This window comes from Bos taurus, chromosome 8, assembly GCF_002263795.3.
Source record: "Bos taurus isolate L1 Dominette 01449 registration number 42190680 breed Hereford chromosome 8, ARS-UCD2.0, whole genome shotgun sequence".
In the NCBI taxonomy this organism is placed as follows: domain Eukaryota; kingdom Metazoa; phylum Chordata; class Mammalia; order Artiodactyla; family Bovidae; genus Bos; species Bos taurus.
The window spans coordinates 53,973,873-53,996,870 of NC_037335.1; the positions used below are offsets into that span (position 1 = coordinate 53,973,873).

At 41.5% G+C, this 22,998-nt stretch overlaps 1 protein-coding gene across 1 annotated transcript in view; it reads right to left on the reverse strand.

Annotated features, from left to right (window-relative positions):
- GNAQ (G protein subunit alpha q) overlaps positions 1-21,823 on the reverse strand; it is a 310,505-nt gene extending 288,682 nt beyond the window's left edge. The window contains 1 exon segment of the mRNA NM_001110002.1: positions 21,465-21,823. Within this exon segment, the coding sequence (NP_001103472.1) occupies positions 21,465-21,600 (136 nt within the window). The 5' untranslated portion in view covers positions 21,601-21,823.
- Between the last annotated feature and the right edge of the window lie 1,175 nt (positions 21,824-22,998).

Sequence of the window (22,998 nt, forward strand, 5' to 3'; positions counted from 1 at the left end):
AGTTCAGGGTATTTGTCGGAGGGTCAGTCACGTAGGCACCGTCAGCCTAGCACCTGCCAAAATTCCAAACTCCCAAAAGGAAAAGCAGGTGTTCAACATAAACCACACTGTTCATATAAACAGTTCAGGCACCGTGAGCCACTCTAATCAGTTCTGAGAGTGGTGGGAACTCTCTGGAAATCGAAGTTTGCAGACATCCAGTCAAGGGCCAATCCTGTCCTTTCAAAGGACAGCAGCCAGACTTGCTCTGTGAACTCTTTCCTAAACAGGGTCACAACACACTCTTGGAGCTTGTGTTCTGATCCTGCTATTGATTTAAAGTCCTGGCTACTTAAGCGGAAGCAAACTTCACATGTAGGTTTTTAGGGGAAACTTGGGGAGGTTGAGTAGTGAAATACAAGGATGTAGGTAGGTATGCCAGTTTTACCTGCATAAATTTGTTCTAACCTGTCGGCTAATTTCAGGAAGTAGTAGGATATAAAACAAATTAATTATGTGTGTATAATAAGAAATGTAATTACACATTTCCATCTGGCTGCAATTTAAAAGAAACATATAGCCCCTGACCTGTAAGATCCCAATTAATTAGGACTGTCTTCTTCCACTGAAATACGGAACCAGCAGCCCCCCCTCCAAAAGAGCATCAACATACACAAAAAAATCTTAGAGGAAAAAAAACTACCAGACACTGAGAAGTAAACCTAGTATTGCTTTCCCCACGCTGTTCTCAGCCTATGTCTAATTAGTACTGCCAAAAAAACCAATAATCTGAAATCTTAGGACTTAAACATTCTTAAGCATCATTTAAACTTAAAGATAGTGCTTTTTCCCTTTAGTTTTATCACACTTTCAGAAACAATGCTTATCTGCAATTCTCCTAAAATTTCTCTTTTGTAAATCTACTACAAAGTGATGAAGGAAGTTTAGATGTTTACATATGTGTGCTAACTTAAAACTCTCTAAAGTAACAAATAAAGGCAGGTTTGAGACTTTCCTCCCAACTCACAAGGAGATTTTGCAATGTAACACACAATTTTCCTAACCTCGGAGCTATGGCTTTAGCTGGATGGGGTAAAAGATCACATGAGGTGACTGGATGAGTTTCTTGGCATGCCAGGAGTAAATTTCAGTTTTCTGCTAGTACGGTTTAGCACAGTGTGTGATGTTATTTCTCATGCAAACAAGAGAGGAGCAAAGAATTTTCTGCAACCTGGATCATATGGTTTTGCCAGAGTCTTTCACCAGTGCAGATTCTCCCCGTTGACAGAAAGGACCGAGTTCACACTCAGAGGCCAGACAGCATTTGTACCTCAAAAGCACTGACACAGAACCTAAGTCTTTATAGTTTCAAGATAACCTATTCATCACCCAGAGACTAAGAGGAAAAGAATAACTGTCAAGGAAAAAACATTCAATGAAATGAAATTAGCACTAATAGTTGTCCCTTATCTTTCCATTTCAGCTGGAAAAGAACACTTGAAAACAGAGTAAGGAGCTATCTAGAAGATTATTTGTGGGGGAGAGGGGGACAAAGGACATTTGCAAAAATGAAAAATAGACCAAAATATTTAATTTTTAATAAAAAATAAAATAATAGTATAAATACAGATTCTGATGCTGATAAATTTATTCATTGCATTCCCTCATTTAGGCAAGCCACCCACTGGAAAACAGGGAAGAGAGGGGGAAAAAAAAAATCAAACAGCCTCTGCACCATCTGATTTACCATGAGTCCTAAGAATTTATATGCAAGAACATACAAAAAGGATTGGAAAAGTCATGGCTTGTGGAGCCATGCATTATTAATTTCAATTTCAACAGATACAAACTATACTTTGCTTGCTCAAAGCAAATGTCAGCACAACCACATTTTTTTTTTCCTCTTAAAAGGAACCTTGATCATTGAAATTATACAAGAAGCACACTTACAACAAGGGCAGCTCCTAAAAGAGCACTTTGGTAAATCAGGGTCACTTCCACGTGCAGTCCTTACCTTGTGAGATCCCGCACATCTTGGAACGCAGCCATAACTGATCTGTACACACTCAGCATTATTTTAAAACTCAGGTTTGGCTTCCAAGGCTGATATCTCCCGAAAGGTATATAGTATATCTTGTTAACTATAACTGGATTTAGGACAATGTGTCCTGTTGTAAATCCAGGTATAGAACACTTTAAAACATTGGTATTAAGGCCAAATTCTTTTTAGAATAATCCTCATGGGTAAGAAAGAAGGAAACAAAAATGACATCAGGCATTTCAACAAGTTACAACAATCAGGACTAGAATAGAATACATTCTGGTAAATTACCAAATTAATAAAGAAATAAACTTACTCCTGATGGCACTGCTTACAAGGAACAAGCCCTTGTAAGCCTTTTTCAATAAGGTGAGAATCAAAACAATGATATTAAGGTGTATACACACACATGGGCAGGGAGAAAGATTGCCCCATGAAAAGTGACAAGATCAAACTGTCACACAGTCATCTTTTCAGTTAAAAGTTCTAGAAAAAGGGCTCCCCACTACCTCAAAATCAATATCCACCCACTGTGAAGAAGAGCCTTCAACCTATGGTTCGGAGCCACATGGGCACAGGCCAGACTCAAGAGACTGGGGTAAGGAAGGACAAGATCTCTTCTCAGTTTTTGCTAAAGAAACAGACTAATTTACTCTCAGCTTCTCTCCCACCATGACCACCACCATCCAACTCGAAGGACTGAGTTTATTTCATATTAAACAATTACACATTCACATATACACATCAGGGCCATGAACAGAGGAGCCTGGCAGGCTACAGTCCGTGGGGTCGCCAAGAGTAAGACACGACCGACTGACTGACACAACACAGCATACACATATCAGGCTTCCCCAGGGGTTCAAAGGTAAAGAGCCCTCTTATAACACAGGGGAAACAGATTCACTCCCTGGGTCAGGTTGATCCCCTGCAGGAGGGCACGGCAACCCACTCCAGTATTCTTGCCTGGAGAATCCCATGGACAGAGGAGCCTGGTGGGCTACAGTCCACAGGGTCACAAAAAGTCAGACACGACTAAAGCGGCTGAGCATGCATGCATGCATACACCCACACACACAAACACACTCACACTGAATAGAACAACTTACACTCAATCATCGAATTTCCTACATGAGAAAATTTAATGCAACCGCTAAAAATGTGAACATGATGTCAAATTCTATAAAACAAAGTACACAGAATTGTAAGTTGATTTCTGTCTTTAAGAACTACTTGCCTTAGGGGAAGAAAAAAGCAATTAAACCAATTTGGCTGTAAAGAAAATAGGTACCAAATGAAATCTGTTTCTCCAAAAGTATTCCTTTTCTTCTACATTAAAATTAGAATCCAAAGAGGTCAAGGAATTAGAAAACGCTCCTTAGCTCCTTAATGATCGTGTCCCTTATAAACTGAATGGCTACCTAAACTTTAGGATGGGAGATTAAAACTGGCCAGTCACAATGTGCAGAGTCAGGGGTGCTACCACTTTACACACTCGCCCCATCCACCCAAAGGCAGGAACTCTGAGTTCCGCTGAAGCAGGGCAACCAGACTGCCTGCCATGATGGGAGACCAGGCCATAGTCAAGGAAGAAAAAGCAGATGTACTTTTCTTGATTTCTCGATTTCCTTTTATACCAACACAAATTAAATTCTGAGGTCAAATTCAGGTAGTATACTTTGGGTTCTATTTAGTTTAGGGATGCAAACAACAAAGTAAAACCAAATCAACTGGAGGTTTGAATGATGGGCGCTTCCCTGGTGGCTCAGAAGGCAAAGAGTCCACCTGTAATGCAGGAGATCCTGGTTCAATCCCTGGGTTGGGAAAATCCCTGGAGAAGGGAATGGCTACCCCCTCTAGTATTCTTGCCTGGAGAATTCCATGAACAGAGAAGCCTGGCAGGCTACAATCCATGGGGTTGCACAGAGGTGGACAGGAGTGAGCAAATAACACTTTCACGTTCACACTCTGAATGATAGACTGTGGGGATCTGATTTGAAGTCTAATACCTTCCACATCTTTACTGACTATTAACAAAAACACTTGTCTTAATGTAATTCTTAATAAATCTTATTATGATAGGTTCATCTACTTTTCTCTGAGAGTGAACTAGGAAGGATTAGAAATACTAGATGTTGAAAAAAAGTTGAAATGATCTTGGCCTTGGAAAGATGCTCCCAACAGAAGCAGAATGAAATTCAATAGAAAGAAGTGCTCTCAGCAACTGGCAGGGGATGAGGTGGGAGCCATATGCAAATATATAACAAATGCAAAAATGCAGAGGATTGTATGCAGATCATAGATGACCACAAGTCAAAAACAGAGCTACAAATAAATAGTTCTGTACTGAAGAAAAATTATAAGAATCATCACGGTATTGGTAGAGGAAAGTTACAGATGCCCTCTATACTCAAAACTGCTTTTTCTTGGGATGATTTGCTTAGACAAAAGACAAAGATTTCTGAATTCACATGTGTCTCAGTTCGGGAAAAGATACTACTCTGACTTCATAAAAACATACCTCAAGTGCTAGGTTCCACTTGGGTTTTTTGTTTTTCTTTTTTAAGAAAACAACTAGAATGATAAAGGGCAAGATGTTCCTGCCTTATAAGAAATGATAGAAAGAACTCACAATGTTAAACATAAAGAAGAAAGCAAACCCCAGGTGTGTCATAAGGACAACTTCAATTATTTGGAAAAGTAGATGTGTTCCAGGGGCTTTGAGAGTCCCTGTGTCTTCAAGGGATTGATGAAACTAGTTTCAGGATAGTTTTCAGCCCAGTATGCGAATATTTTCTAAGCAACACAGATAACGGAAGAGAAGTTATTCCTCTTGGGGGAATGATGTTCCTACCACTGAACACAGAAGAGAACAAAATAACAATAAATTGGGAGATCTTACAGAGGTGACTCAAGTACAGGCTGCAAGCTTGGACTTTAAAGCATATAAGAGATACTATAATTATAACTCTCTATGAAAGACTTCACATGTGTTAATTATAGTCATTGAGACTCATAAAGCAGACTTCCTGGAAAGAAGGCAAAGTGCTCTTAAAAACAACAACAACTTCCTTTCCATCCCTCAAAATGTACAAAAAGGAAAAAAGTAGAGAAGAAATCTCATCTTGCTCATCTCATTTGCTATTATTAATGATAGCAAAGGACTTATCAACCAGGCTACCAATCTGCTGGGGTCTATGCACAGCTCTTCTGCTGGTAAAACAGTGTAGTTTGAGGGAATCAAGTAGCCAAGGTTCCAAAAGACTTCCTGGTATCCCTCAACTTGGAGGAGTAAGTAACATCCTACTGAAACTCACCTCTCCTAGCAGAGGGGCTAAACAGACACTGTATAGCCAAGCAATCCCAATCTCTCCCTCTGACCTGGCAGTGCTGCGGGCTGAAAGCAGGCGTCCTGTGCAAAGTGGTCTAAGAATAAGGAGAAATATACCCAACAGATGCACAGAACAAAAATCCCACAAACAGCAAGGCATCATCTTTCATCAAATGAGAATAATTTCTCATCAAAATGGTGCCACACCCAAAAGGAAAAGGAAAATGGAACTGGTTGTAAAATACAACAAAATTAAGAAGCAAAGCCCACAGATTGAAGCTGCCTGATGCCACAGACCCCACCACAACCTCACTCCAACAACTGAATGGCTAAAAATAGAATATATACTATCATCTTCCAGCCTGCCAGCTCAAGTGCTAAGAGAAAGACACACACAGACCCAAGACAAATAGGGAAGGAAGTCAATGAGATTCCGCCCACACTATTTTTGGACAAACAGTGGGGCCAGACAAAATTTGGAGCATTCCTAAGAAAAAATGAAGACAAGGCACAGAACGTGCAGAAAGAAAAGAAAGAGAACACTCTAGAAGACTTACTCTAGGAAACAGAAGAAAAAACTAAGAATATAACTATTCTCTGCTATTAAGAAAATTGAAGGAAATGTGAAGTGTTTGAAATAGGATATTAAAGAAATAACATAGAAAGAAATTGTCAGAGGCTTTAAAAAAGGAAATAAGGAGGAAAAAATAATATTGAAGAACTTAAAATTAAATCACTACATCAAATATGTATTCAGTCATTCAAAACGTACTTACTGACACTTGACATTTATATGCCAACCACTGCCAAATCAGTGTTGCTGACAAGAAACTTAAAATCACACAAGAATGGAGAAATGAAGCCAAATATAAGCAGTAAAATTAAATAATACAACATATTTCTTTTATTTTATATATATAATATATACATGTATCCATAGAACAAAAATTGACTATATATTGGGCTATAATAAACTTCAAAAAGTAAAAACAATACAGACCACAATCTGTTATCAAAATGATGTAAGACAAGGAATAAATAACAAAGGCTAAAAAGAATCACAACCACTTGGAAAATTTTAAACTGTCTTAATCCTGGTTCAAAGATAAAAATCATAAATTTAGAATGTCTATAAAAGAATGATATGAACACTAGGTAGTAACAAGCAGAAAAATTCAAAGCTTTAAACACTTCAAATTAAATCAATAAAATATTAAAATAATCTAAGAATTTCAAGAAAATTTTAAAAGTGCAACCAAATAAACCTATACTAATTGTAAGAAAGTAATAAAAATAAGGCAAAAATAAATTAATAAGGGTATCAAGACTATACAATGGAAAAAGAATGTCTTTTCAACAAATGATGCTGTTACAACTACATACCCACTTACAGAAGAATGAAATCATAATCCTACCTCACACCATATACAAAAATCAACTCAATGTGGGTCAAAGACCTAAATGTAAAATCTAAAACTATACAACTCTTGGGGCTTCCCTGGTAGCGCTACTTGTTAAAAAACCTGCCTGCCAATGCAGGAGACATAAGAGACGCGAGTTCAATCCCTGGGTCCAGAAGATCCCCTGGAGGAGGGCATGGCATAGTCTTCTTGCCTAGAGAATCCCATACACTGAGAAGCCTGGCAGGTTACAGGCCATAGGGTTGCAAAGAGTCAGACACGGTTGAAGCGACTTAGCATGCACACACGCATACAACTCTTAGAAGAAAACATGGAGGTAAATCTTTGTAACCTTGGATTTAGCAATATGTAACACAAAAAGCATCAGCAACAAAAGAAAAAATATAAACTGGACTTCATTACAAGTAAAAGCTTCTGTATTACAGTACAATTTTGCACACAGCCAAACCTCATCAGTTCTATTTTCTTTTTCCCTTGGAGATATTCATCCTAGGGCACTCCATTCTTCCATAGATAAAAAGGTCAATTTTCTAGAAATATCTCAGTTATTAAAGTTGAAGCTAAAAGTGGTTTAAAAAATCTAACTAAATCTAAAGTAAACCTGAAACCTAAACTAAATAACAGATAGAGGCACCTGTTAGTTATTTTTGTAAATAAGCAGTTTAGAAAAGAAATTGAAGGCTTTATAACAGAAATTCAATAAATGCAAGAATTTTTTTGCCCATCAGATTAATAAAAAATCTAATGATAATAAGATGTGCCAAAACAGTTAATAACATAAACTAGAGGTGGGAAATAAATCAACACAACCTTTCTAAAAGGCAGAGGGTGGTAATGTGTATCAGAATGTTAAAGAAGCCTATCATTGAACTAATGATACAACTTTGAGGAACTTATCTGAACATATAAATGTACAAAGACGGATCCCCTACAATATCGAGCAGTGATTATGAAAAAAATTTAATGGCCACAAACTAAATATACATTAACAAGGGGTCAGGTATGCTGGCATACAGGGGTGGTGTGCTGGCAAATTTTTAACTAGTTTTGCAGGTGTGGGTAAGGGAGAGCTCTTATTCGTAATATTAGCCTATTTCTGTGGTATGAATACCCCAATCATGGCTATTTCAAGCTACCAAAATGAAGTCAGTAAATGCAGAGTTGAGAAGAAATGTATAAAACTGGCTTTGATGAGCAGGTGCAAGCTAGCCACAGCGCACCACTGCATGTTTCCTAATGCACTGGACCAGTAACAAAAAAACGCACCACAACACTAAAAAGCCATAAATATGATACAAAAGATTTATATTAAATGGCAAGATATCCATTACATGTTACTAGATGAAAAGAGCCGAGCACATACAGAACAACTTATGCTGTACTACCTGAAATGCTGTAAATTTATGTGTATGCATTTCATTTTCATTTTGAAAGAAAAAGAACCATACAACAGTGATATGTAAACAGTATATTCAATTGAGTTTCATCCATAACAAGAACAGCAAATCTGATTTTTGTGGAGTATCTAAACCAGATTAAGATTTTTATTTTAAAAAAGAATAGCAAAAGATCACCAGATTTGGCTTCAAAGTAATTAAAAACTTTTGTATTAAATAATACAAAACAAACTAAAAGAAAAACAACAGACGGGGATTAAATTATTTGCAGTAAACATGAAAAAGGCTAATTTCATTGTAAGCTCGAGTTCACAAACAGGCAAAGGAAATGAAGAGACAACTTACAAACTAAGGAATTCAACTAGAAACAAACATACAGGAAACGGTCAATCTTACCAGTGATCAAATACGTGCACGTTTTAAGTGCGTACCTACCAATTTATTATAATCTTATTATAATGTTCATGATGTTGTAAATGATACACGGTCATTTCAGAATATGTTTAAGATGTATGTAATCAAGAATTATAAAATTTTTCATATTCTCTAACTTAGAAGTAACAGTTCTATTTATCTATTCTAACAAAAGTGTGCAACTGTGTGTGTTTTAAAAAAATGCGATCTATGCCAAGAACTTCATTACAGTGTTACTGGAAAATTTGAAACACTGGGAGAAACCTAAATGCTAAAAAAGAAAAAAAGAGTAAGCAAGCAAATTAATATATGCCCTCTAACAGAATATTATACACCAATTCTAAATATTAATATGAAGTTTATATAGGCACACAGAAAATGCTTATAACATGTTAAATTGTACAGTATGATTACATCCATACAAGAAACATAAAAATAAAACAGTCTAGAAAGGAATATACAAAACACAAAAAAATCATGGTTTTTTTGCATCAGAATGGTGCATTTAAACTTATGAATAAACTTTAAAACATTTTCCATATTTTGTCTAATAAACTACTGCATTATTCATAAAATTTCAAAAACACTGAAAAACACAACAAAAAAATATTATGAACAATCATTTCAAAGGCCATGAAAATAACAAAATGTAATTCTTAATCATGTAAGAAAATTCTTATTTGGAAGAAAAGTACTCCTTGACTCAAACTTTGTATATTCAATACAATTGTTTATTAAAGTTTGTTTATAGTAAGTTTAATATATAATAGTTTGTTTATAGTAAGTTTATTAAACCTTAAGCAACCATACCATCAGAGGATATATCTCTCAAATGCTTTTAATTATTTCATTTTAAAAGGAGAATAAAAAGCAATATAAATTCAGGTAGTAGCATACTGCTTGAAGATATATAAAGAAAGAATATTTGTTATAGAAAAAATAAATGATTGTGTGATGATGTAATTCTGTATTAGTGGTGCATTAACACTTTAATTCTGGGAAGGATACATTGTAATTTGAGTAGCAATTCACAGATAGACCCTAGGGATTTAGAAAAACCCTAGACAAGAATCCCTGTTCCCATCATAAGCATGGTCTGGAGTGGAAAGCCCTACAGAAAATGTGTTTCTCAAACGACGTTATCTGGTGACTTCTGTGAAAATGTATTTGGAGTCAAGATTTCCCTGAAGTCTAATGACTTCCTCCATTAAAATGCAATCCTTTGTCAAGAATCATATGGATGCGGAAATACAAATTATCTATCTGAAACTGATCAAGCAAGATACAGGTATCTCCTCTGACCAGAAGATGGGAAACCAAGGAGACCCCTTATTACAAGAGTTGACATGTGCCCCAAATGTTCTAGTCATTTCTAAGGTGCTTCAGACAACATCTTAGATGGTGACTCAACACGTAACGGGATGTGCAGAGGTTATCCCATTCATTACTTTTGAACACATCAACGCCCTGCCACCTCTAGAATCCATGTCTGGCCCAAGGTTGGCTCGAGAGAAGCCAATACTATGTTAATTCATTAGCTCTTAATCCACAGGGAATGATTAGAATTAGATCAGCCTCTAATAAAAAAGAGGCTGATTTCAAGTATCTTTTTGTTTCAGCATTCATTAGCTCTGCTCTCAAATTATTCAAAATTATTCAAATTATTCAAAATATATTTGCCTACATTTTGAATCAAGAAATCCGCTTAATTATATTATGGACAAATGAAGCCCATTTTGCATGATGGTTGTAAACAGACTTTAGGGACCCTGAATGATCTACTCCCTGGACTTGGATATGACAGCCCAGAATGTCAACAGCTCCTAAGAGAACACAACCAACACACAGGTGCCCTTCTCAGCTAAAAATTACAAATGACTTTTATATTACATCACTTCCACCCAAGCAAGAATCCACTGACAAGAATATCTCGTGATACAATTTATCTTACTGCCTCGGGCAACTGAAAAGGCACTCTACTATAGGAGAAGCAAGCCACTGGGAAAGCAGATTTCCTGAGCAAGAGACGTCCTAATAACCCATTACCAGATTAGCAGAGTTCTCTATACAGTAATAGATGCATTTCTATCACCTTAATGGAGAAGGCGATGGCACCCCACTCCAGTACTCTTGCTTGGAAAATCCCATGGACGGAGGAGCCTGGTAGGCTGCAGTCCATGGGGTTGCGAAGAGTCAGACACGACTGAGTGACTTCATTTTCACTTTTCACTTTCATGCATTGGAGAAGGAAATGGCAGCCCACTCCAGTGTTCTTGCCTGGAGAATCCCAGGGACGGGGGAGCCTGGTGGGCTGCCGTCTATGGGGTCGCACAGAGTCAGACACGACTGAAGTGACTTAGCATAGCATAGCAACCAGCTAACAGGGAAAAAACAACAACAACAACAAAAATACTTGGAGGAGTCTGGTTGTAACTCTTCCTTTTGATGTGTGAATGGTTTTCCTCAGGACACAGTCTGACCTCAGCTATCTAACCACCTCTGGGAGCAAAAGGACCCAAAGAGTGCACGCAACAAAAATGCCTCCCATGATCTGGGAGAGGAAGGGCATGGTAGATGTGACGACAGTGCAGAAACTCCGTAGGGAGCTGAGTGGAGCTGAGAAGTGGAAGCTGCCTTGGCCGGGCTTGGCCTGCTGGTGTGGCCAAGTCAAGGAACAGCACAGAGCTCCTCTTCTCTGCTCTCCTCCTTTCCTCCACAGCTTAAGGAGCACCTAGCTACCCCACCTCTACAAGCAGCAATATCCTCTGCCCTGCCAAGCCCCTCAATATCCCCATCACTCTCCCTCACCTGCAGCTGTTCTCCTGTTTCCCTGTACCTGTCCCATTCCAAATCTGAAATCAAGAAAGTGAGCCTGGAGCCGATAAGATAATGAGACAGCCGTTGGCCAGGAGGAAAGTAGGGTCAAGGAATGCAAAGAGCCTGCCTGGCACCTCCAGTGGGTCTGGGCTCTTGTAACAATGTTTCTCCAAAGCTAGGATTTGAGTCCAGCTGTTCCTTCTTTGGTCACAGAGCCCTTTCTTCAGATTGCAGACAAAGTAGACAAAGGACACAGGAAGTTTCTCTGATCATGGTCATGACAATTATGTGCAGTTCAGAGGCCACAGAAGTGTGTGTGTGTGTGTATACACACATACAAATACATTTTTAAAAAATATGAAATGTCTTACTTCATAGTACGAATGTGTCAACCCTTATCTATTCTTCTGGTTTCAATGAAAGCCCCAAGGGAAAAATGGGCACCATAATGGAAGAAGAAAAGGACACAGGTGGTCCATCCAAGGGTTAACTCTAAATCTTTCCTAGAAAGCCCTGGAAAAAGCACCCACTGGCTCCAAATACAAAGCATCCCCCAATGTGCTCCACTAAGGTGTGTGAGGCACTCCCAGTGCTCAGGGTCAAAAAGGCAACCTGCCGTCACTGAAAAAGGGCAGAAGTGCACTTGGGCAGCAGATTCCTTGCAAGCAAATGAAAAGCATTACTTAAACGTCAGTGGAGAAAGAGGAGGAGGAGGAGGAGTGAGTCCAAGGTAGCTGCCTAAGAGTATCTAAGAAAACACACACAGGCCTGAGCAGGGCCGCTCAGGAGCACTGAGCCTCCGTGTCTCCTAGGATGTCACCCTTCCTACAGGAAGCAAGAGACTCATGCTGATATGACAGGAGGCTTTTGATACCACTCCCTGAGAAGGCAGTGAAACTATCAGCAGTGTGCCAGGCAGCACGAGGGCAGCTTCAGGCAGACTCGCTAACGCCGCCTCACAGCTCTGGCCCAGAACTCTCCAAGCCGTCTGTGCCTGCTTGTGGGGAAGAGAGAGGAGAGTGAGAGTGCCCAGGGGGAGCGCACCTGACCTGGCTATGCCTCCCATGGTGGCTGATCACTCCTGGGAGGTGGAGTCTCAGGTGCCTTGTCCAGGGGTAAGAGAGGGGCTGCAAAGTGGCTGAGATGCCAAAGCTGCAGAGGGGAAGCAAAGAAAACTTCCAAGTTCAAACAGCCCTTAGATATGGTCCAATCTCTGCATTCTGTGGGTTTCTATAGAAACAGTAAAGGAACAAAGGAACAAAACACCCTTGGGTTAGTTCAGAGTGGTACTTTCTGTTACGGGCTTTAGAAAAGATACTCGTGACTGCGGCAACGTGCAGAGCCATAGGAGTATTTCGTGGTTTGCTCAAATAAACTCTTACAAAGCCAGGGTGCCATTGTTTTTGCATTATTTACTGGTATTCAACAAGAGTCAGAGAGAAAAGAGAGTTAAACTCTTAACAAGTACCTCAGCATTCTTTTAAGGGCAAACCAGGAACAAGAATTAAAGTCATCCTATATTATTAGAACAAGTCAAAGGAAATGGGTCAGCTCTTTAGGACAAGAGGAAAATTGCATTTGCCATCTGCAGAAAAAACCTATAATATAACGAACGAGCTCTGAAAAGTGTAGATCTTAAAATATCAGTTCACATGGCAAGAAAATTTCATTGCATCTCTACCTTAAAAAATAAATAAAACCAAAAAACCTACTCAGACTGAATGTATAATGAAAGCAAAGGCTGCTGCTCAAGCCACTGTCCCTATGGGGAAAGAAACACAGAAAGAGATGTTTTAAAGCTCTCAAGTAAGTGAGGTGAAGACATTCAAATCAACAAATGCAGAAGATGCACTATTACCCAACAGAGGACCCCAGCTCCTTCTCCCCTTCTAGCACACGCACTGCATCCTATTTTGAAACCGGGTGGCCTGTGATAGATGATCCAGCTTGGGCTCGCTAGCTTTCTGCTGGTAACCACGCACCAATCTCAAGTTCCCGCCCTCTGGAAATGGAAGGAGAATTTTACATTTTGTTTGATAACGTCTCTTGTTTTGCAGACCACAGCGTTGCTGCAGAAAGTGAATCATCTCCTAAAAGCATATTCGCAAGTGTCTTTTAATGCATTAAAGCACCCAACTTCCCCTCTCACCAGCTCACAGCCACATGATGTTTAAAAGAAGCACCAACTTGGAAGTTCCCTAAATCTTAAAGAAATGCACCCACCAGAGAATCTAAGGAATCCCTCCTTGCATTTGGTTAAGGACACTGCGATTAGAGTAAATGGGTGGGTGGGATACCATGGAAGGGTCTTTGGGGGGGCCTGCAGCAAAAAGCTGGAAGACTGAGTAATGGGTGGATGAGACTGCTTCATTTCTCTCTAGAAACAACTGCTCAGCAGCAGTCACCAGGAAATACATTGAAAAAGCCACCAATCACCCCACCACCTCTTCACCAGATAGAAATGTAAAAGACATAAAGTAAAAATGAAAACCATGAAAAAAAATTATTTAAAACCATAAAAGAAGCAAAAGAAAAACTCTCCTTCAATTATTTACTAAGTGATGATGATTGAAAAAAAAAGGGGGGGGTGTCAAATTTTGGAAAGAGGCAATTAATTCATGATTTCAGTTCTCCAAAGGGGAAAAAACATGAGGCTATCTCTCAGAAATATACATGAACATGTTTCTAAACATCACTATCTACTTCCTGCAACAGAGACAAAAAGTCTCACTCTAACTATTTTTTTTAAATTTGTGGATCAATTATTGTTCCCTTCTGTGAGGTTTCAGAAATATAATAGCATTAGAAACATTCTGGTTCTGACCACACCACAATCCATCACACACTTCCTTGAAAAAACTATTTTGTTTTCAAAGCAGTCAAACCGCTCACAATCCAAAATTAATCCTGTAATAAAGGTGTGTAGAATCTTCAAATTTCAAAGGACCTGTGTAACAGTTTTCCATTCAAATTGCTGGATAAACTACGATCGACTTTTCAACCTGCAACAATTATGAAAATGTTCAACTGAATCATTTTCCTAAGACAATGAATGAGAAGCAGGCATAGAGACAAAAATGACTTTGCCTTTAAAACAGAATTTCTTTCACCATGCCCCAAGTGGCCCACAAAAGGACAAAGAGGTGTGGTAAATGGAGAACAAATCAATGATACCCATTAGAAGAAAGCAAAATGTTTAAATTCACTCCCTCCAATTGCTCTCTGCTTGCTTCTGGGAATCCAGCTGCCCACCCTGCCCCCATCGTCCTACATCCACAAGTTCCCAGAGACTGAGTCCCCAGTTACACCAGAATGACTGTAAACTGAGCAAGAGAAAGTGCTTCGCAGAGTTACCAAGTCCTCATGTAGCTTCCCTGGTGGCTTAGATGGTAAAGGACCTGGCTGCAACACAGGAGACCAGGTTAGATCCCTGGGTCGGGAAGATCCCGAGGAAGGAAATGGCTGTCCACTCCAGTATTCTTGCCTGGAGAATTCCATGGACAGAGGAGCTACGTGAGTAGCCCCATGGACTGGGGCTACAGTTCATGGGGTCACAAAGAGTCGGACACAACTGAGCAACTAACAAACACATACAGCTTCCACTTGAGTTAGAAACACAGGGCAAATGGTCACTAACTGTTTCTCACAGTTAAAGGCAAAAAAAAAAAAAAAGATACACCGGCTCCGAGGAAATAATATATATCACTCAGGAGTTCAAATTCTCAAGACCATCTGCTTCCCCAGTTGTGTAATCCCCGGGAAGCTTCTAGAATGGCCTTCAGATTATTTTGTCTTTTTCTTTGTATTAAGAGCCAATCAAAAAGCCAGCCCCAGGAAGGATAACACCCAGAAGGACATGTCAGGCTGAGGGCGTCAACTGTAAAACAACAAGAACTGTGAAAATTGCTTGTAGTCTTTCCTGCCGGCAAATAAGAAACAAGGGTGTGTCCCACACAGCACATTATTTTATACACAGTAGGTGCTTAATATCTGTTCATTTGACCAACATTCCATATGCAACTGTTCTTTCTTATGGTACATCTGGTTTAAAAAAAAAGAAATTTTAGAGGAAATGTTTGTTTTCCCTAAACTGGCAAGTGTTTGTTAAATAAATGAATTTGAAGATCTTGATAACTTTATTTTTAAATAATATTAATTTTGTTCTTCAAAGTGAAATGTTAGGCTCTTAACAAAATATTCTGCACTGATTTCAGAAATTATGGCTAGGTATAAAGGTCAACCCCAGAGCTATTTAGCAAATTCAGTCTTTGGTTCTCAACACTGATATGGATGTTTATTTTGTTTATAAAGCCCAGATTCATGACGCCCTAAGATTTATGAACTCATTTATGACAGAATATTTAGGTCCTTTTTTTCCTTTTTATTACATGGCAGATAAGAAATCAGACAGGTTCTTTACATATCGGTAAGGAAACAAATCATAGGTGATTTTCAAACAACTGCCTATAATTTTATTAGTAACAGCTGTTCACACAAAATAATGTTTGGGTCTGAGAATAGCTCTTTCTTTAATGGTACTCCATCCGGCAGAACAAGAAAACACTCACTGTTTACTGTAGTCAGTTAGTGCCACAGATTTAATTACCAACAATCACACATTTTTCCTTCTATTACTATTTCACACTTCCCTAGGATTAATTCTGCAGAGATCATAACATTGCTTTAAAGCCATTATAAAAGTTTCCCTTTGAAAAGTCACTGCCCTCCCCCTTCAACCAGAAAATGAGACTTAAAATTTGTTGTTACAAATACTTGCATTTCCCTCAACCCAAAACAGAGAGTCTGGAGAAAACAGATTCTCTCCACCTTCTCAGGGAGAAAGCAATCCTAACCTTCTTAAAATGGCTTCTCTCTCTTTCAAATGTACCCTTTGAGCTCTCTTATTTTTCCTCTGTAACCCTCAATCCACACTTCCATTAATACCAAAAGAACTAATAACCTCCCCTTAAAGAAAAACTAATATGAATGCTGGAATCAAAATCATGCTTGGCAAATCTTGTTCATTTCTTTTCAAGTATAAGTTTGCCTGGAGCATGAAGAAAAATGTGTTCCTTTTTACTGCTAAGTTTAGCATAGCACGCAGCCTCACAACTGCAAAAGCTGTTTAAGGTCCTTAAAAATTCATCTGTAATAAAAATCATAACTATATTTAATAGGCATCTCTGAAAACTGAACATAAGCCATCTCGTATAAAGTGCAGCTGGGTTGTTTGATTTTTTTAATGAAAAAGAGGCTATAAAATTTATTTGTAACAAAATGGCTACTAAATTATTCTTCTGATTTTCCTTCCTAAGTTTACCTAAAAATATTTGAATAGATATATACTAGATAGCTTCATTGTTCAGTAGGGTTGTAATTTGCCCCCAAAATTCCCATATGAAGAAACAATACATTAATACATAAGTACGAGATTGGCAGTTATATGGCAAATCCAGACAATGAACCTACATGGTTCAAAGCAAAAATTTTACTCTGAAGGCTTTGTTATTTGGTCAGAGCTCCAGTTTTGATTTTTATGAGGGACGCTGCCACTTCACTCTTCGGATACAAACTATAAATACTTTGTTTCCAAAAAAAAATAAAATAAGGAAAGAAAAAAAAAGAGGAAATGCATTCAAACAAATCCTGACGTTTAGAAACATATTCAAAACTTGGAAACTAAAAGAGTAGCAAAAATAAAATTAGTTGATCTTAAAGCAGCCTCATAATCACCATATTATGGTATTTCCAGGGAGATTCTGTTATTAGGGGGGCTTAGAAGGAAGCTTTCATTCTGCAGTTCTGAGTAGCCATCCTAGACAGCCACTAACCTCTAGCTTAACTTGGGCAATCGACACCCCCATCCTTGCGCCAGTGACCTCTACAGAGGGGTGGTGGGGTGGGTGTTTTTACCCAGACCTGTATGAATGAACTCTCCACATACGCTAAATTTGTCAGAACACTCCCAACCTTCCAGGTACCTTCCTGCTCTGTAACTGTTCGCTCTCCAGTACAAATGTATATTGCTCAAATTAAAATCATTCTGTCTACAATTCCTAAAAGTTAACCACTGTGGTTCTTCTCATGTAATTATATATAGGTAAATTGTAAAAATCCCTTCAGTCACCACCTGTGCGCTACAGAATTTAAAAATTCACTCTGCTGAGTGTGTCATGGAGAAAAGTAGATGGCAAAAAGATGAGAGGGTTAAGCTAGCTTCTATACAAAAAAAAGTAACCAAGACATGGTATGATTTCTTTTTTTTTTTCCTTTAAACTTTCATATTTTAAACATGATTGTTATCATTCCCAAATGCAACCAGCACAGAACTGTAATACACTGGTTCACTATGCGATAAAACATCTTACATTAACACTTCCGATCCCAAAACTAATTTGTAATCAATTGGCTCAAAGAGTTACACATAGTTATTTTCAAAGGTCATGATTTCCTCTATCACAGAATAAAAACTCTACATTTCTCCATGTCTCTATAATGTCTTCATTGTTTTATGGTCCCAATTTCTATTAGGTTATAAAGAAGCTTACTTATTCAATAAATACTTACTGAGAGCACTCTATGAGTTAGAGATTGTGCTAGAAGCTGGGATTTTATAGTGTGCAACAGGGAATCTGTCCCTACCCTCCTAAGCTTCCAGTCTAGAACAGGAAGAAAATTTTCAACCACATTTGTAATTCAGTTAGAAGAGCAAGAACATATATTCTTTCATCTAAAACTGGCCTAAACTTTGCCTCTTCAGTAAGTGGAATCCAATCAAGTAAAAAAAACAGCAAAATCTTTCTTGTTAAATCTTTCTATTTGATGATTAAGATCTGAAGAGTAAAGAGTTTAAAACATGTAAAAGAAGAACATGTTAAAGGGGAGAAAAAAATGTATCTTTAAGAAGCCGAAATTTCCAGAAGAATATAGTTGACCGGAAGCAGGTATTCAATGGCACTTGTTTTATAAAGACTTAAACACAGATTATATTAAATAGTGACCTACGTACCACCAAAGAAATATTTAGTTAATATTTATAAATATTAATTAATTAAAGGAAGTAATGTATATTACATCTAAGAAGTATATAAAAACTTCAGATTAAAATATTCTCTTGTATATCTATGTAGACTACAGTTTTCTTTGAGTTGTCTAAGAAAATAAATACTAACATGTATTCTAAAATACTAAATGAATTCAGAAAATGAATAAACAATTCAAAATTTAATATATTTTATGACAGTAGGTTTCTGAGTTCACTTTTTAAAAAATAAGCATCAAAATAAGTAAGTATCATAGAATATGAAACATATTGGCATAATTGCCGGATATGTATCAAGGCAGCCCAAATTTCACTGCCAAGCTTTCATCTAGGCAGGTAACCACTATTTTCTCTTGTTAATTTCTTCACAATATAAAATTAGCTAATTATGTGAACAAGGGTCTCCTGCCAAATACACCCATTTTCCTTAAAATGGCGTCATGCTTTGAACTAAAATTTACTTTGAAAATAATTTTACATTGAATTTCATTTAAATACAATGGTGATCCCTTAATTTAAATAAAGTAGTTAAAAATATTGGTGAATCTTTTGAAGGGCCTCATTTACATGAATGAAGATTCAGTGCACTCATCAAAGCAGCACATCAGGCATCCCTCAAAAGGAACTCCTTCTGATACCTTCCCTGATCCAAATCAACCATCCCTCCTCTTCTGGATTCAAAAATCAGAAGCACACACACAAATCTACAGTGAGTATACAGCATGACTACATAGTATAGGTACTGCAGTAGTTATGTTACAAAAGCAACATACCCAGAACATGGAGCTGTAGTACACCTTACGTGATGTCTAGGGATTGGGTTTCTAACAAAAAGTTGTACACTTTTAAAGTGCTAATAAATGTAGGTGCTAAACCGATGTCCTTTTTCTACCACTTCTAATAGGCCACATCAGGGGGCTGGGGTGAGGCTGTATTAAACCTTAGTCAAAAATCTAATAAGAAGGGGAGAATAAAAGTTCTCCACACTACCACTTCAGTGGTAAAATTGTTTTACTTTAGTTTTTGTCCTTATAAAATTATCTCCAAGTTCACTTTTTAAAGCATAATATGTTACTTAAGTCCGCAGTATGTAACTAAGCATCCATCTATGGGTATTTCCCCAAGTCCTCCTTCTAGACATTCAAACCTAGGCCCGAAACAGACAAATTCCCTGAGCTCTAATTCAGCTGCTAGGAACCCAGTGCTGCCACATTTCAGGCAATGGGGTTGGCCTGAGAGACCTCAAACGCCCTATTCACAGCCAAACAAACAAATAAAGACTCTACACAGGGCAAAAGAAAAAGAAAAACCATCCTCAAGTCTTTCTAAAACACATGCTTTTCCCCTTAATCATGCACTTCAACTCCATTCTTGTCTCCTACCCACTCTAGTTTCTTCTCAATCTTGAGAATTCAGAAAACATTCAACTACACCTTTTCAGCCATGAGAAGTAGCTCAAAATGAGAATAAACATAAAAAATAAAAAGATCTTCCTTTTGCAATTGCAGTTTTCCCCTTCCCTGGCTTCATTCCCTAAAGCCCGCCCCTTTTATCCAGGGTTTGCCTTCTGTTCTTTATAAACGTGCACATTTATCTAATCTGGTTTCAAAATGAAGACATTAAGCATGGCATGTGAATTAACCATTTGTAACTATTCGTGATCATTATGTTTTGTTCCTTCTTGTAAACGATCCAGTACATAAGCAGTTCCCTCCCAAAGGCAATTGGTTCCTTGAACCAGGAGACAGAATGCTCAAGATAAGAAGGAAAATGCATGCTTCTCAAATCAGAATTGATAATATTCTCCTCCAGAAATGTCTGAGAAACCTATTTATTATACACGCAAATATCCAGAACACGAGTGCAGACATTTTTCAGGCCTGTTACTGCAAAGCTGTTCTTCCTAACACAATAGCTCAGAGTTATGTCGCGCTGGCCTGAATGTTGATTCTGAACATTCTCCCAGAGATAATAATCAATAAAATTCCTAGTGGAGAAATGGCATTTTCTTGCTAACTTAATGTGAAGGCAGAATAGGGGGTTATTTTTTAGAGATTAAAGGGACATTTTTTGGTGTTCACTTCCCGTTTTCCTTCTAGCCCAGATTCCAAAGATATTAAATGCTGTCCGTTTTAAACAAAAGGTTTCTATTTGTTCCCATGAGAGTAATTGAGAGGCTGTACTGGCAACTATTGTGAATTCAGGCCTACATCTGGGTTGCCACATTAAACAAAAGATACCCATCGCTGTCAACAACCACACAGCACAACCCTCCCGTATCCCTCATCTTTATCTGGAAGGGATGGTGGAGACAAGAAACACGCCTGTCACCATTAAGAAACTCTTCTGGGCCCCTCCTTTCGGTGGTCTGGTGGCTAGAGAACAGCACTCGTGTGACACATATATATGCTCACCTCCCCGCTCCCGGAATACGTTAGCCCCCTTTCCTCGGAGAGCCAACCACTCGGCTCCCTCATCATCACTCCTTGGAGAGTCCAGTCGCGAGTCTGTCCACCGTTCCACCATTCGCTCCCGACCCCTAAAAGCACTGATAAAAGATGCACACAGGCCACCCCACCGCACGCCCTGGCTCCGCTTGACACCTAAGGCCACACGCACACACAGTTCTCCGCTCCACCACCCCACCGGGCGCCGCGGCCACGACACTGGAAGTTCAACCCTCCTGCCCACCTTCCCACCCGCGCTTCTCCCCGAAGCGATTTGCCATTCAGCAGATGCACAGCAGACAAACGCGCACCCCGAGTGCACAGCCCTCAGGGCTACCGAAAAGGACAAGCCGAGGCCCCGGGCAGAGCGGCCGCGACCCCTCTGCGCGTGCCTGTGTCTGCACGCGCGCGCGCGCCCTTCAGGGTGCGGGTAGTGGCCGGGGCCGCGCCCGGGGAGGGCAGGGGCAAGCCGCCCGCGCTCGGGGGCCGGGGCCGCAGTACGGGGACTGGGGGTGGTGGGCGGGGGGCGCAGAGGTCCGGCGGGAGGGCCCGCTGCGTACGGCCACGGCGGTACTCACCGAGCAGCAGCAGCTTGAGCTCCCGGCGGGCGTCCCTCTTGTCCCTGCGGAGCTGCCTCTCAATCTCGTCGTTGATCCGCCGGGCTTCCTTGGCCTCCTCGCTCAGGCAGCACGCCATGATGGACTCCAGAGTCATTCTTTCAAAGTGCCTCGCTGCAGCCCCGCCGGCACCCCCTGCTCACACGCGCGCACACACACCCTCCCGCCCTCGCTCCCCCGAGGCAGCGGTGGCCGCCGAGCCCCCGCCGCCCGGGCGCGCGTCCGGGGCGAGATCGGGGAACCGCCGCGGGGACCGCGGCCAGGGCCGGGGCGACCAGGTGGGCCGGGGGTGCGGCGGCTGGTGGCGGCTCGGGCTGCCGGGAGGAGCGAGGCCGGCGCGGGAGGCGGCCGCGGGCGCTGGCTCGGGGGGCGCGCTAGGGAAGGCCGCCGCGCCCGGCCTCGCTCAGACGCCCGCGCCTCCTTCCCCGGGAACAGGCGGCCCGCCTGGCCCCCCGCGCCGCCGCCGCCGCCGCCGCCGCCGAGGCTCCCCTAAGCCGTGCGCCCGGCGGCGAGAGCACATCCACCGGGGCGTCCCCGCAGCGAGCGGTCGCCGACGGCTCCCCGCGCCTGGCGCGCCGGCTCCTAGCTGCCGCCTGACACGGCTCCCGGGCGCCCTCGGCCCTGCCCGCGCCCACCGCCCGGCTCGCGCGCAAACCCGGCTCGCTGGCCCGCCCGCCCGGCCGTCGCGCGCTCCTCCGCCTCCGCCAGACGCCCACCCCCGGCCCCGATTGCCAGGCGCAGAGCGGCTGCTCAGTGCTCGCCCTCCCCCTCGCCACACACACACATTTTCTTCTTTCTCTGAACTGGAGCACAGATCCGGGAGGGAGGCGGCGGCGGCGGCAGAGGGAGGAGGTGGAGGGAGGGGACGGGCGCGGGAGGAGGGGAGCGGGAGGCGGTGCCGCCCGGCCCCTCCTGGAAGGCTTTCCTAGGCTCGCAGCCGTCGCGGCGCGCCTCCCAGTGCGGCTTTCGCTTCGCTCGCGCCGTTCCCTGGCTGAGCCGGCCCCCTCGGGCTCTGCGGGCGCCACCCCCTCCCGCGCCCTCGGTCGGGCCCGCGGGCTCAGCGGTCACGGCTGCCCCCGGCGGGAGGCGGGGCCGGGTCGCCGAGGCGCAGCCCGGGCCGCCGCCGACCTGCCGCTGCCGCCCCGCCGCCCGGGCGTGGTAAACCGGGAATATGGCGGCCTCCGCCAGCCGGCTGCCCAGTGCCTCCGGAACGCAGCCACAGCTTCTCCGGGAAGGCGGGGATCTCGGCCCCGTAAGCCCCCAGCACCGGCCGCCCCGCGAACACCCGCCCGGTTCCCCCGAAGGCAGCCTCGGCGCTAGCGCCTCCCGCCTGCCGCTCTGCAGCGCTGAGCAGATCCCGTGGGGCGGCTCTTCGCCTAGTTCAGTGTTCTTTCCCGTTCCTATTTCTAAAACGCCATTCGGATAGAAAGTATGTCCCGTCACCTCTGATCCAAGTTGAGTCGTAGAAAATAATATACACTCAACCGTGCAGTGC